General features: G+C 43.1%; 1 protein-coding gene across 3 annotated transcripts in view; it reads right to left on the bottom strand.

Moving 5' to 3' along the window:
• SMAD7 (SMAD family member 7) overlaps window positions 1-13,038 on the bottom strand; it is a 41,718-nt gene extending 28,680 nt beyond the window's left edge. The window contains exons 1-3 of one of the 3 annotated variants that reach the window (XM_006136740.4): window positions 10,863-13,038; window positions 9,454-9,507; window positions 1,313-1,387 (exon numbers count right to left, since the gene is read on the bottom strand). In XM_006136740.4, coding sequence (XP_006136802.1) covers window positions 1,313-1,387; window positions 9,454-9,507; window positions 10,863-11,358 — 625 coding nt within the window. In that variant the 5' untranslated portion in view covers window positions 11,359-13,038. The remainder of the gene's footprint in view (window positions 1-1,312; window positions 1,388-9,453; window positions 9,508-10,862) is intronic. The other 2 variants (XM_006136741.4, XM_006136742.4) reach the window with 2 other exon arrangements.
• Window positions 13,039-14,184: the final 1,146 nt, after the last annotated feature.

Genomic DNA, 14,184 nt, shown 5'->3' with positions numbered 1-14,184 from the left:
TTAAAGACATCCACACCAAATGAAATTCCTGGAGAGAAGACACACATAGAAGCAGCAGTAGCAACCAGCAAACTACATATTTCTAAAATTCCAGTCACAGGGCAATGAATTGAGTAAATGCTCCACAAATCATAAATCACAGAGATTCACTGACAGAGGGAAAGTACCTTCCAACTATAGTAGACCATGCAGGTTCATATTTTAAGACAAATTATGAAGTCATGGTATTAGCAACTGCATTTAAGGCTCAGATATATTTCTTGAAAGGCAAAGCTGTTCTGGGAAAAAGAAGGAAGTGAATAAGGTATTATACCTTTGAAAGGACTGATCTGCAGGTCTCATTAAAGTTCCCGGCTCTGAAAAACAGGCCAAAATGGTCTGCTGGATGCTAAGAGCAGGGGACTGGGAAATGTCTTTTCATGCACCTGTACAAAAGGTGCAGTCAAGTGTTCTCCTCCCAACACAACAATCTTTGTGCAGGTGCTGTATCCAGCCCAACAGATCCCCAGATCATGCTGTTAGCCAGCTGGCTAGCAGATCTGAGAGCCATACTGTCTTTACCTGCCCCTTCGGCATGGGCTCCTATGTGCCTTCTCTATCACCTTGCCAGTCCATCCAGAAACAGATATAATATAGCCCGGGATACATAAAACGCAGACACAGTTCCCCTAATATTTCTCAGGTGATTGTTAGCCTATTATAGACAGTCTTCAGGCAACCATTGCTTAGTATCATACAAGAACACAATGGCTGGAATGGAAAACATTCATTGGCTCAGATGTCCTCATGCAAAGGTACAATATACTGACCACGGATGCCATTATTGAATGTGCTATAGCTAGAAGGCGGTGCAAAAACTAGTTACCACAACCAAACAAAAACCCTACAAGGATTCAAGACCACCAGTCAAATTCTAAGCTTTTGCCCTAATACACGTGTTAGTCTTTAAAGTGCCACCGGACTCCGTGTTATCTTATCTACACAATTAGCCTCACTGAAATCCATGTGCCACCTGTGTAAATAAGGCACAAATAAGAATATAGTGGTATTCACCTGCTCAATTCTCTATAAGTAATTTATACCCTGTACTCAACCACTACCAATATTAAATTTTCCCCACAGGTCCACTTGTCCCCAGGTGCCTAACTCCTGTTGAAAATTAGTGGGCACTAGGAGCCTACTTCTCCCTTTGAAAGTGACCCATAATCTTATACTGTCCCGGCATCATTCTTACTTCATTCAAATCAACAGAAGCGTTGGATGCACAAGGAGGCTGGAGTGAGTAAAGCTCACCACAAATAATGTGTCTTACCTGAAAGCCCCCCAGGGGCTAGACAATTAGTTCCCCCTGTTTCAGTGGAGGAAGGCACAGAATCTGGACAATCTGCTGCAGCAAAGGGGAAAAAAATAAGAAATGAGTATATATTAGTTTTTTAGCACGCGGTAAAGAACGTCAAAGAGCAGAACGTGCATTCCAAAGTGTTCAACAGGAAGCTATTACTAATTGTCTGCACAGACACCACCATTCATCATAATATATCCACCCTAAACTCATCACCCTTGTCTAAACTCTACGCTACCACTTAATCATTACTCAATGCATGCAAAAATGACATAAGGGCTGGGATCTTTTTGTCCAAGTCACAGGTTAATGAAATCAGGCTTGCCATCTTTTAAGTAAAGTTATCAGAGTTTGGTAAGAGTTTAAACAGATGGCTTTGTACTTTGAATTTAGAACAAAACTACAATGTTAAGATGAAAATATTAACAAGGGATGTAAACAGGTGACCAGTTACCTACCCAGTGAGCAGGCCCATGGCACATGGTTAACCGGACGGTTTACATCCCTAATATTAACCTTCAAGAGAGAAAAAAAATCCTCCACTTTTGTTACAAATAGTCCAGTGTCAACTTAACTCCTTTGTTCCTGTCTTTTCCCCTCATTATATTAAGAACTCAACTATACATTTTTCTTTCTGCTGATTGTAAATTACTTTGCTTCCCAGTGTGTTGTGTATGCACCTAACATGCCTGATTGGACCAAATTCACTGAAGGGGTTTTTATGATTAAAGGAATCTGTCTCATTAGTTATTCCTCTTAACATTTAGAAGTGTTAATTCAGGGACAGGCAAAGTTTGGCCCCTGGGTGTCCAGCATTAAGTCAAGGTTGATCAAATGTTTAACTGCAGATGAACCCTCACAAGCAATTGTAATAAAAAAAGGAAGACGCAAATATAAGAAAATAGTGGTTGACAGCATTGGCAGCTAAGAAAAAAATCTAACTGAATATGAAACCCTCAGGCTCCTGGCAAGTTGCCACAGTGCGATATGCAAAATTAAGACACCTTAAATTGCATCATTTCAACTACAAACCATCTCAAAGCCTGGGCCACAGCACCAATAGCATAGAGTTTTTTGTCCTCCCCACATTTTTTTTCCAAGCACTCAATATGAAAAACCTATGGGGAAAAAGTATGTGTGTGTATAATCTCATTTTTTATCAGAGTAAAGTATATCCATACCAGGAATACACAGTTTAACAGGATACACTTAATCAAGCTGAAAACAATAGAGGAGACAGGAAATGGATTTACTTGTGAAATATTGTATACTATACACTTTCTAAAGTTTGTTTTCTACGTTCAAAGGAAATGTGCTATTTTTTAACCCTGTCAACATCTGAACAGGTATCTTTGTATCTTTCCTTTGAGATCACTTTCAAATGCTTTTGCTGATACTTTCCCTCAGCACACTCACATCTTTCTGAATGCAGGCATGAAATATATAGTCTTGGATTGTACTACAGATTAGTGCTTCATATCCAGCTCTAATCTGCCTCTGAACATGTTTCACTCCCACTTGAGAGTCAATGTGATACTTGTGCCATACATCAAAAAGCAATAATTTGCCCCTTACAAGTCATCTTGCTTTAGGGTCAAATATAACCAGATTCTTCTGCTAGCAATCCAGACAGATATTTTTAAGCAAAATGCAGGACAATGTAGCACTTTAAAGACTAACAAGATGGTTTATTAGATCATCTAATAAACCATCTTATTAGTCTTTAAAGTGCTACATTGTCCTGCATTTTGCTTCAGCTACACCAGACTAACACGGCTACATTTCTATCAGATATTTTTAAGTAACTTTGGATCTATTTCTCAAGACTGCAGGCGACAGGTATTGCAATATGTCCACCTTTGCTAATTTAATCCCCCCCACACATACACACACACACAATCCTAACCATAACATTGCTGTGGAGGTAAGTAACCCTACAGCTTGAATTCAAACACAAAAAATAGCTCTCTGATTCTTCATCAAGGTTGCACATTCAGATTCCTCCCTAAACCTGGGACCTTTGCCATAGCATAACTCTGCACAATGCTTGAAGTTCCAAACAGAGTTTCATTGGGTCCCTCTCTAGTATTCAATTGATCCCACTTCATAAAATCCTACAGCAAATTCCTTTTATCGATTCATTTACACCAAGAACAGCAATGGATCACAGGCCTCATTTTAGGATAAGCCATTACTGAATGCACTGATATTCCCTCTTACATCCCATACTGGCAAAACCATCCAGCATAGGCTATGAAAGAGGCGATGATCCTTTCCCATTCCTTGCATTAACTGTTGGCTAGCTGAGCCATACATGCTTAGTTAGCATCATTCAGAGACCACATCTGAGCACTCTGGCTGGTAGGAAGCACTATCTACGCTGCATAAGGTTGTTACATGTTAGCTCTTTCACTCCAGATTCCTTTGTAAAGTGAGCCACTTCCAATGGACATGAAATCATGTTCTTCAAATGTTTAGGCATGAGATAGATCCAGTAGAGATCCGGACCATCCAGTCTAGTGGCCACACTCTATACTCTTTCATGCAAGGGGGTGAAGAGTTTGAGCCAGAGCTAAGTTACCCTCAGCTGCTAGGAGAAGGGGGCGAGGGGAAGCACCTCATATTGCACCATGACTGCTCCCAGAGGTAACATATAAAACCTGATACACAACCACTGTGGGGGTAAAAGGGAAATAAGAGAAAAGAGGGTAGGACCTTTAATTCAGCAATTAAATGGCAGGCCCAGCCCACTTCACAAAACTTACAACACCTGAGCTGTGAGCCAGGAGAGCATGCTGAGAAGCAACATGCGAGGCCACCAATATCTTTCTGGCACTGGAAATCCATTCCCCCGGCCCCAGGTTGCTTTTGGAAGGGTCATAGTTACCCAGCTCATGGATGCGAACCATGAAGTCTGCTAATGTGCATCAGCATGGAACAGCAACCCAGGGTTGCTGGGTACACAGTGTCGGCCTCTCTAGAGTCCACTGTATAGAATCATAGAATTATAGAGCTGGAAGAAACCTCAGAAGGTCACCAAGTCCAGCCCCCTGCTCTAGGCAGGACCAATCCCAACTAAATCAACCCAGCCAGGGCTTTGTCAAGCCGAGAGACTTAAAACACCTCTAGGGATGGAGACTCCACTACTACACCACACTGACTCTTAAATTCTGCATATCTGACATTGCCAACAATCTCCCATCCCCAATGAGCATTTTTATTTGTGGTCTGAATTTGAAGACCATATACAGATAAAATGACTACTAAGGCTAATAGGAAAGAACAAAGGACTTGTGGATTCAGAATCTTCATAAGGACAATACAGTTCGCCATATTGAAGAGAACTGGGGAAAATCATTTTAAAATGGGGAAAATCTGTATGCTATTTTGGGCACTGGCGTCAGGCCTCTTCGAAATTTGTGTAGCCTTGACTAAGTCACCCAACTGTTCCTGACTCTTAGCTGACCCATCTGTACAGCTATTGTATTAATACAGAGCTAACTTAAAGGGGGGCTTTGAAGACTTCATTCATATTTATAAAAACTTTTAGATACTTGCATGAATAATACTAAGTAAAGGTCTGATCCTGCAACCCCTCCTTATGCATTAGTCCTGCTCACATCAGTTGGGAGTTAGTTGTGCACATATGTAGGACTTGCAGGATCTTGCCACAACTGTGTATGTATGTATGACAGGAAAAGCTGTGTTATTCAGGACCTTAGCAACCAGAAAGGCCTATTAACCAGAATTTCTGATCACTCCCAATACAAATCTTTAATCTAGTAACCAACTTTAATTTAGTACACAGCCCCAGAACATTATGCAATTGTCACCCGCTGCACTCTACTTTTATGCAAAAGAGGTAGACAATTAAGCAAGCTGATACCAGGGGTTTATTAATGAATAATAATAATAATAATAATAATAATAAAAGCAGCTTCCAGGGTTTCGTAGGGTCATTACAGAGTCAGCTCAATCTCCTACAACTTCTACTTCCACAACGGTAACTGATGTTGATGATCCTGAGTGCAAGATCTTGAAGTGCCTTTTGAATCAAACGTTAAATATGTTCAGTCTAGTTTAAGTGTTCAGTGTATTTTTAGTGATCTGGGTGTACACCACAAGCTGCCCAGTGATATGTAGAGTCATAAGAAAACCTACTGTATAGAAAACAGTATACATGTAAGTGCTTCAACAAACCCACCACTCTGCAGTGCAGAGCAGCACTGGATTGGTGAGCACCTGTGCACCATTTTATACCGTTATTCACTTCATTGTATTCCAGTTCTCTGCAAGCTGGCATTACACTGCAAGTCTAACTCTTAGCGAACCAGAATTTTTGACTAACTGGCACCTCCTATTCTCCCCACCTGCAACACAGGGATATCCTTAACTGGAAGCCCAGGGCAATCCTCTATCCCCTCCTCCCCTCGCCTCAGGTACCAGACCCAGGGCACCTGTCACAGGCCCCGCCCCCACCCTGCACCGTCCCACTCCATCCTTTTCCCCAATCTCTCCCATTGCTCCACCTCTTCCCACTCCCATTGCACCCCTTGCCCTCAAGACCTGAGCCTGATTACTGGGGGTGGGCTAGTGCAGGGCAGGAGCAAGGGTCCCCACCACCACACTCATCACAACAGTGGGAGGCAAAGCTACCTAGCAGCCAGCTGTGCCCTGCTTCAGTATGGCAGCAATTCAGGGGATGGGGGAAACCAGTTGGGGCGCTCCACTTCCTGAAGCCATGGTGAAGCAGAGCACAGTGAGCTGGGAAATGGGTGGGGAGGCAGAGAGGAGCAGGCTGCTGGGTAGCTCCAGCTCTCACCACTGTGGTGAGTGTGGGGAACCTGACTCCTGCTGCTGCCCCCACACCTGGTCCCCCCAACCTGCAGATAATACCTCAGAACTGCCCCAGTCCCTGGAGCTAACTTGGAGGACTGTCCCATCCATAGGACAGCTGACATGGCCACGGTGGAGGCCCTCAAGTATGGGGCCTGAGGCAGCTGCCCCGAACCATCCTAGACGGATCAGCTGATGCGCTGGGGAGCTCAAATCCCCCCTAGACAGGGACTGCTGCCATCTGTCCTGGGGGATAGAGGCTGCACAGTGGGAAGGTCAGACTCCTCCCATGGACAGGGGCTACTCTGTGGCAGCCTCCGCTGCCCCACCCTTGTGCTGCTGCCTCTTACAGAACCATGGAGCCAATACATGTGCGGAGCTGGCTTGAAAGCTGGCTCCCCACACACATAGGCTCCAGCCTACTCCCCTCACCCTTCGCATTGCTGCTTCTCTATCAGAGGCAGCAGTGCGGGAGGAGAGGGCAGGTGAATCCTCCCGGGAACTGGATCCTGCTTGCTCCCCTTGCCACCTCTGATTCAGAGGTAGTGGGGGAGGAGGGGAATTCATGTAGTCGACAAGACAAGATTAACTGATAAGCCTAAACTATTGATTAATTGGATAGTCGGCTCCCCATTGACTTCCCAAGTACTATCACACTCCGTGAGAGGTCAGATTTACTGTTACATCCACTTCTTAGCAGTATCTGCAGACGGTTCTTCTCTATAGACTGTTGAAGTGTAAATGGAAAGACCTTTGCTGTTTTAATGGTGCTAGTAAAATGGCTTCACCAACCCTGGACAGTTTATTACATTCTATGTTTCCCTAAAGGTGAAATGCTGGTGAATAGTGAGGACAAGACTTCTACTTGCTTCAAATGCTTGCTTCATATTCAAACATCTTTCCACTGTAAGCTAATATATCCCTTTCCTCACTTCACTAGCTTTAGGCAATATTCCACACAATGCTTGGAAATGCAGGAATGCAGAAACCTGGTGAGATCCCAGCTCGGTTCTGGTTCTTTCTGCCACAGGAGATTGCAACAATAGATAAAATAATGTCTGTGTATCTCATTCTCTCCACACTAGCCTTGATAAAAGAGGAAGCAAAAAAGTGTAAGCACCACCTGCAATGACAGACTTATAGACTTCTGCTTGTCTCTGTCGCTGTTCCATGTATTATATTACTCAAAGTTCAACTGCCAAACGGACCTTTTTTTTTTAATTCAACTTTTTAGTGAGCAACCAGTTGTTTTTTGAGTTTCCGATTGGCAGTATTAATCACTTCCTATTGGCTGATAGGAAGAGCTTTTCCTTTCGAAATGGCACATTCATGTTCTGTGGCTTTTCTGTTTACACACATTTTACTACCTTATGTCAACACTTGCTAATGAATAAATGTATCATTCCACTAACTGAAAATGAGGTCCTGAAAAGGTAGATTGGAAGTTTAAACCTGCTAATAGTTTAAACCTTAATGTTTCCAGGAAACTAAAGGCAATCATTATTCTTCTTTCCTATAGGTGTATAGCCCCTCCTGATCCCTTTACAAATTAGTTTATGCCCTATGCAAAAGTCATTATTAGGGAAAAATTACATATGCAAATTTTAGCATGTGAAGGTTCTATCAGACCATTCTGTTATCCATTTGATAAACTGACTAAATGATAACTCTTTTTCTAACAACCACAAAATTCTTTACTACTCAATAGATTCTTTGCCTATGTAAAGAAACAAAATCAAAGCAACTAGTAAATGCTTACTGCTTATAAGGGATATAGGATATAACAACACTGATATCTCCACATTAAGTAGTGAACACTTGTCTAGTGTTTTTTCATGCTTAGGCAAAATATTATATGCTCTGTAATCCATTCATTTATTTAACAGCTGTGCCTGTTTCCACATGGCACAGAGAAAACTCCTTAAGTTAATCAGAGTTTACAGTGGAAAAATTGAACTTTGTTAACAGCAGCCAGTACTGAAAGACACTAAGTACTTTCCTAAAGAGGTGCACTGGCTAGGGCACCTTAATTTCAATAAGAGATGATGTTACAAGAGACATTCTTGTGGGATGGGGCCCCATGTCCATATCCCAATTTCCTAAAACATCCTCATACCCTACAGCAAACCCTTCCCCCTTTTAAGAGCATTTACTGAAAGACACTTTAAATGGAAAGAGAAACTTACCAGGCAAGCCCCTTGGGGTTTTAACACTTTTTGAACTCCGGAAACTAGCCAACCCCAAACTGAATAGCAATAATTTTAGAAAATCAGCTATTTTAGAAAAACAGCCCTGAAACTGTTCTATGGGAACAAACCTATTTTAAACTCCCTTTTTAAAAGTAAAGTACTAGGTTGCCATATGGTGCTGCATAACTTTAGGACACAAACAGAAAGACTATAATCAATATAAGACTATAATCAATATAATCAATAAGTTCTATAATCAATATTTTAGATTCAGTCATCTTCCAAGAGATATGAAGGTGGAGCTCAGCACCTCCCTGATTTTAGCCCCATTTCCGATTTTCCCTAAATCTGTCTCCTCCTTCCAGGATGCCAGTCCTATTTATCTAACACAGGGCGAGCTTGCTGCCAACCAGAAGTTTATGCAGACAACCGCAACAGAGCTTGGTGCCAGCCTCAGATGGGCTTCTGCCCTGGCACTGTGCCATTGGATTACAAGCAACAGGCATGAAGAGCTGTTAGAAAATTTTAACTCTCCTCCATATTTTTTTAAAATTTGATAATAATTACAGGTGCTTTAAAAAAACATTTATATACAACCAGATGTGCCAACAAAATCTAATGTCCTTTTGCTGTACCTTATACCAATCCAAGATCATTAGAATTCAAATACAGTGAATTGACAAGTTATGCATTTTCACTTAATACTTAACAATTGTAAAGTCTTAGGAAGACTTTATACATTTTGTAGATGTTCATTAAGCAAAACTGGCAAAACCTACCCTTCACATTATTTTTATGGGCATTCCCATTCTGAGTTTTCAGGTTTCTTGGTACAAGCACATCTAATAAAGTCAACAATGTAAAGGAACTACTTACTATAGTTTCTGGGTTTAAAAACTAGAGGTTTTCTTAACCAATGTATATATTAAATCATTTGGGGTGGCAATGGGTCAAAAATCCCACTGAAACAGCCAAAAAGTGAAATGCAGCAGAAATCGAACAATGGAAGGAGACATATCCCCTGACAAAGGCATGTTTTCCCTTTTTATCTGAAGACAGTAGCCTACTTTTTAAAAGTCTACTTACCAGTTGGTTTGAGAAAATCCATTGGATATCTGGAGTAGGGTGGAGGGGGAGACTCTGGAATTAGAAAAGCACAGAGAAAATAAAGGCAGAGCCATGAGAAAAAAAGATAGGAACTTATGATAACAGTGGCATTCTTTTAGCAAAACTGTTTGTCTTAGCTCTGGGGGTTGGAGGCAGGGCAGCTAGGCGGTGATTGCCTTGATATTTAGCTGTCAGATAAACAAAAGGGGCCGCCTGGCGCCAGTCTCCCTGCTATCTGCTACTCTGGCTGTCTGATCAGGGCCTCCTTGGCTCGGCTAAAACACTCCAGCACTGGAAATCACCAACTGATCCAGACTGCCAGATAATCCTTGCTAGCTGCACACACATTTAACATTTCACAGAAAAGAGAAAAAAGGGCAAGAAAAAAAATCAAGTATTGCCAATTACCTCTGCCCTCTCCCACTTCTCCCCTCTACTCAGAACTGGATGATTTCTATTCTACACCAACTAAGCAAAGTTTACAAGTAATTGCAATGTTTAAAGACGGGGAGGGGGAAATGAAATGCAAGTCAGAGATCGCTCTTTTAGGCCATCGAGTAAATAACACGGGAGTTAAACGTGCCAAAAAAACCCTATTTCCATTAACCGACAAAAAGGCACTGAAAACCTTTTTTTTGTTTTTTGTTTTGGTCCCGGGCGGATAACTTTTCTGAGTCTTTTCTGCTGACTGGAGGCGAGAGAAGCATGCTTCCAAAAGATACACTGCAATCCTTAAACTATGCGTTCTCATATTAAGGGGGGAATTTGCGAACCACTAGCGTCCAAAAGTTGGGTTGTTGTGTAAATCCAAGACTGGCTGGAAATTCAGTTATTAAACCTAAACTCCAGGGATCCATTTCCCAAAGCAAAGCAGATCTAGATTATGCACGTCTGGCTCGTTCGCCGGGACCTCTCTGCAAATTATCAACCCTCTCTAAAGCAAAAATTCACTGCTGAATATCGTTTGAAAGGTTCAAGGCATCTGAAGGGTTACAGGGTTTCCTTTTTTGTACACAGCCTTCTCCATATAGACAACAGTGAACCACATCCTTGTTTTACTGCAGGTAGAAAAAAAAAAAGGAAACCCGCTGTGCAAGAAGCGCCTTGCAAGGGAAGAGGCCGGCTAAAAATTGCAACCCGAACTCCAAGCACCTTCCTAGGGTGACGTGCGAATTTTGCCAGAGTAAAAAAACCTGGAAGCCTCGGCTATTGTGTGACACAAACGCGGACAATAGACGCTGATTATCCAACCATCCTCAGAACCAGTGTTGGACTCCCACCCCTATGTCCCTATTTTCTGTGCATACGGCAGTTCCCGTGTTCCTACCCGCTCACCCACCCCAGCTCGGGAGTTTCCCACCCGTGCACATGCCTGCCCTCCGGCGTACCTAGTTCACAGAGCCTGGTGAGGTGGTGGGGATTGCAGCAAACCAGCTCCGGGTGAGTTTTTCCATAAGATTCACAGCAACATAACCTCTTCACTTCCGAGCAATGCCTGAGATCGGGCCACCTGAATACTTTACACAGCAGCAAAGGGAGCGAGTACCAATGCTGGCCCAGTTTGGAGTCCACCTTGCCGGGCAGGAGGAGGCAGGAGGTCCGCGTGCCCCCTTTGGATTCCACCGCTTGCAAGAGCACCTCCAGCTGTTTCTCCTTCAGCCTCTTCAGGACCGCGTGGGTCAGCGCTTTCAATTCCGCCTCCGAGCCGAGGTGAGCTTTGCTGATCTTCCCCGACTTGCCCATACAACAGCCCCGGCCGCCTCCAGCCCCATGCGCCCGGCTGTCCGCTCCTGGTTCCCCGGGCTCTCCTTCCTCCTCCTCCCCGCCGGGCGCACGGCTCCTCCAGAGTCGCCGGACGAGCACCGATCGTTTGGTCCTGAACATGCGGGACGAGAAGAAGGTTTCCCGGCTAAAAAACGAGCATGTCGTCCGCAAATCATGAAGAATCCGGGATCCGAGTCCAGGCAGCCAACACAAGCAGCCTGAAATGATAGGGATATAGTGGGGAGGAGGGTTGGTGGCGGTGGAGGTTGTGGAAGAGCCAAAGCAATCTGTAACATACGCCAGTCTCTTACAGGGCTGGAGTTGTTCCTGTCTCTCTTAAATCCTTCAAAAAGCCGCTGGAAATCCTACAGTTTCATACAGATCTATTCAGAATTTCTCACCAACTACTTCTAAATAGGAACTGGGAGAACAGAAACTAAAAGAGATGGGGTGGAGGGGAGAAATCAAATGTTCACTGTATCAGAAGAATTGCAGAAAACATGCTCCCCCGTCAAAGAGATAGGGGAAGAACAGATCTTCTTGTGTTGCAGGTCTGTCAAAGTGATTGCAAAATCTCTAGATCACATTTGGTTTCAGATGAGGATGACTGTTTTAGATAAAAAAAAATCAAGATGTTCCCCATCCCCCAAAAACTGTGTTGCAAAACGAAGGCACACGATTTAAAAAAAAAAACCCCTATTTCCTTAGTAATAACATATCCATAGATTCCATAAAAATAAGAGTTTTTTGGAAGGGGACTGGGAAAAAAGGATTTTCTACAAGAGGGGGTGGATTTTTAAAAAGAAAGAGCCAAAAGAACTCATAATTTAAAAAAAAAACTAAAATGTGGACGTCTGAATAATCACAAAAACTTACATTTTTTTTAAAAAAAATGCACCCAAGAATGTTACATCCTTTTTAAAAAAGCGCCCAAGTCTTCCTGATGCTTTTTCCCCTTCTTCTTAGCAAAGATTTTAATCCACACACCAAAAAAATCGTCGAGGCGGCTGCTAAGATATATATATATATATATATATATATATATATATATATATATATATATATATATATTTAAAAGTGGGAGTCTCTCTTCCCTTCCAAAAGGCTGGTTCCGCTCCCCTCTCCCTGGCTGCCTTTCAGAAAGACCAGGAGGTAGGGACAGTTTTTCTTAAAATACAGTTGCCCCCACCTCTCCTCCCACCCAACCCTTACAAAATAAAAGGACGGATGGGTGAGAAGTGGCAGGGATGATCCTATAATGAATGACAGGCGCTGAAATTATCACCTGCCCCCCCCCCCCCCCTTCAGTCTCTCTTCTGTCTCGCTCTTTCTCTCGCTAGTACATGCTAATGCAGCCGTTCGCTCTTCTTCCTTCCCTTCTGGCTGCAGCTCTCCTCCTCCAAGGCAGCCTTTCCAGTCCTTGCATCGGCTATCAACACACACGGGGGAAAAAAGCAGCTCCTTTTGCTTGGCTCGCTTGGGTTGCTTTGCCTTTTTTTTTCCTCCTTCCCCTCCTTTTTCCACTCCCTTCTTCCTTCACAGAGCGCTCATTGCAGAAGATTCTGTCTCTCCCCACACGCACACACCTTTTTCTTCTTCCTTCCCTTGGGCGACAGGGGGAGTTCCTTGTCTTTTGGAGGGGGTGGCCTGCGAAGAGGAGGGGGGCTCCCAAGTGAGGTGGCTATTACCTAGCAGTGTCCATAGCCTTGCAGCCGTCCGCCAGCTCGGCTCTCTAGCCAGCCAACAGCCTCCTCCTCCTCCTCTCCTTCCCCCCTCCTCGCCGCTTTGCCTCGGTGACTCGCAGTGCGCAGTATCGCTGCCCAGCCCCGGCCCCCAATCACGTGGGCGTCTAGACACCCTGTCGCTTTAAAAAAAAAAGTGATTGTGTTGCGCAAACAACAGATCGGGTTTCTAAAAGCTATTTTTTTATTTCTGAAGTCTGGAGAGCGAGGAGGGGAGCGGGTAGGGGAAGTGCATAGAATTCACATCACATTCAAGAAATACATTAATTTTCTTTAAAAAAAAACCAAACCACGATCAAGATACAGTGCACCAAGGAAATAATTGCTCATGGAGATGAACTCAAGAGGATATTTATCAGTGAGATGCTGCGGTGAGGGGTAGCTTGCTCGATATTTGTATCGACAGGGTTTGCTTTCACATTCAAAAAAAGAGTTTGCAGACTCAGTTTGGGCTTTTTTGTTTTGTTTTTCTGCATGCTGGATTATTACTGTAATTTGTGGCTCTCTTTGCATTGAAGTTACTGGCAGATTTGTTTTTAGTTGGGGTCAGGTGGAGCTGTGCATTGGGCCCTTATTAAAGAGACATATATACGAGGTGCTTGCACAAAGGATGCAAAAAGATGGTTTTTCAGATGGGTGAGAAAAGAGGGTGTAGAAAACACCCAGAAAAAGTAAAACAAAGATCCTGAAATAGGATTGTTTGATGCAGTTCCCTGTGTCTGTCCAAAGGCCCTGTATCTGACCACAGGAGGGGAGGCCTACAACTGTGGTTGTGTAAAATAAATAAATGCCATAATAAATTGCAATTTTTAAAAAATCTATAAACTAAATCAACAGTTAATTTGTAAAGCCAAAGAAAGACATTAGGTAAAATGTAATGAAAACACTTTGCACTTGTACAGCACTTGTCATCAGAGGATCTCAATGGTGGGTAAGTGTAATTAACCCTTTCTTACAAGTGAGGAAAATGAGCCATGGATATTAATAAAACATCATCACAACACTTTGCACTATATAGTGCAATGCTTCAAAGAACCTGACATTTTTAATAAATGAAGCCTTTCATATCCCCCATCAAGTCAGGCTTACTATGCCAGTTTTGCAGAGGGGTAAACTGAGACACAGTGGTTATATGTGATGACACAGCACTAGAGCTGGAGACCAACCCAGATCTAGTGCTGGGCTTTAATCCTGAAAATCACAA

The sequence above is a fragment of the Pelodiscus sinensis genome, chromosome 6 (assembly GCF_049634645.1).
Source record: "Pelodiscus sinensis isolate JC-2024 chromosome 6, ASM4963464v1, whole genome shotgun sequence".
NCBI lineage: Eukaryota > Metazoa > Chordata > Testudines > Trionychidae > Pelodiscus > Pelodiscus sinensis.
This window is presented reverse-complemented; position numbering and strand designations above follow the sequence as displayed.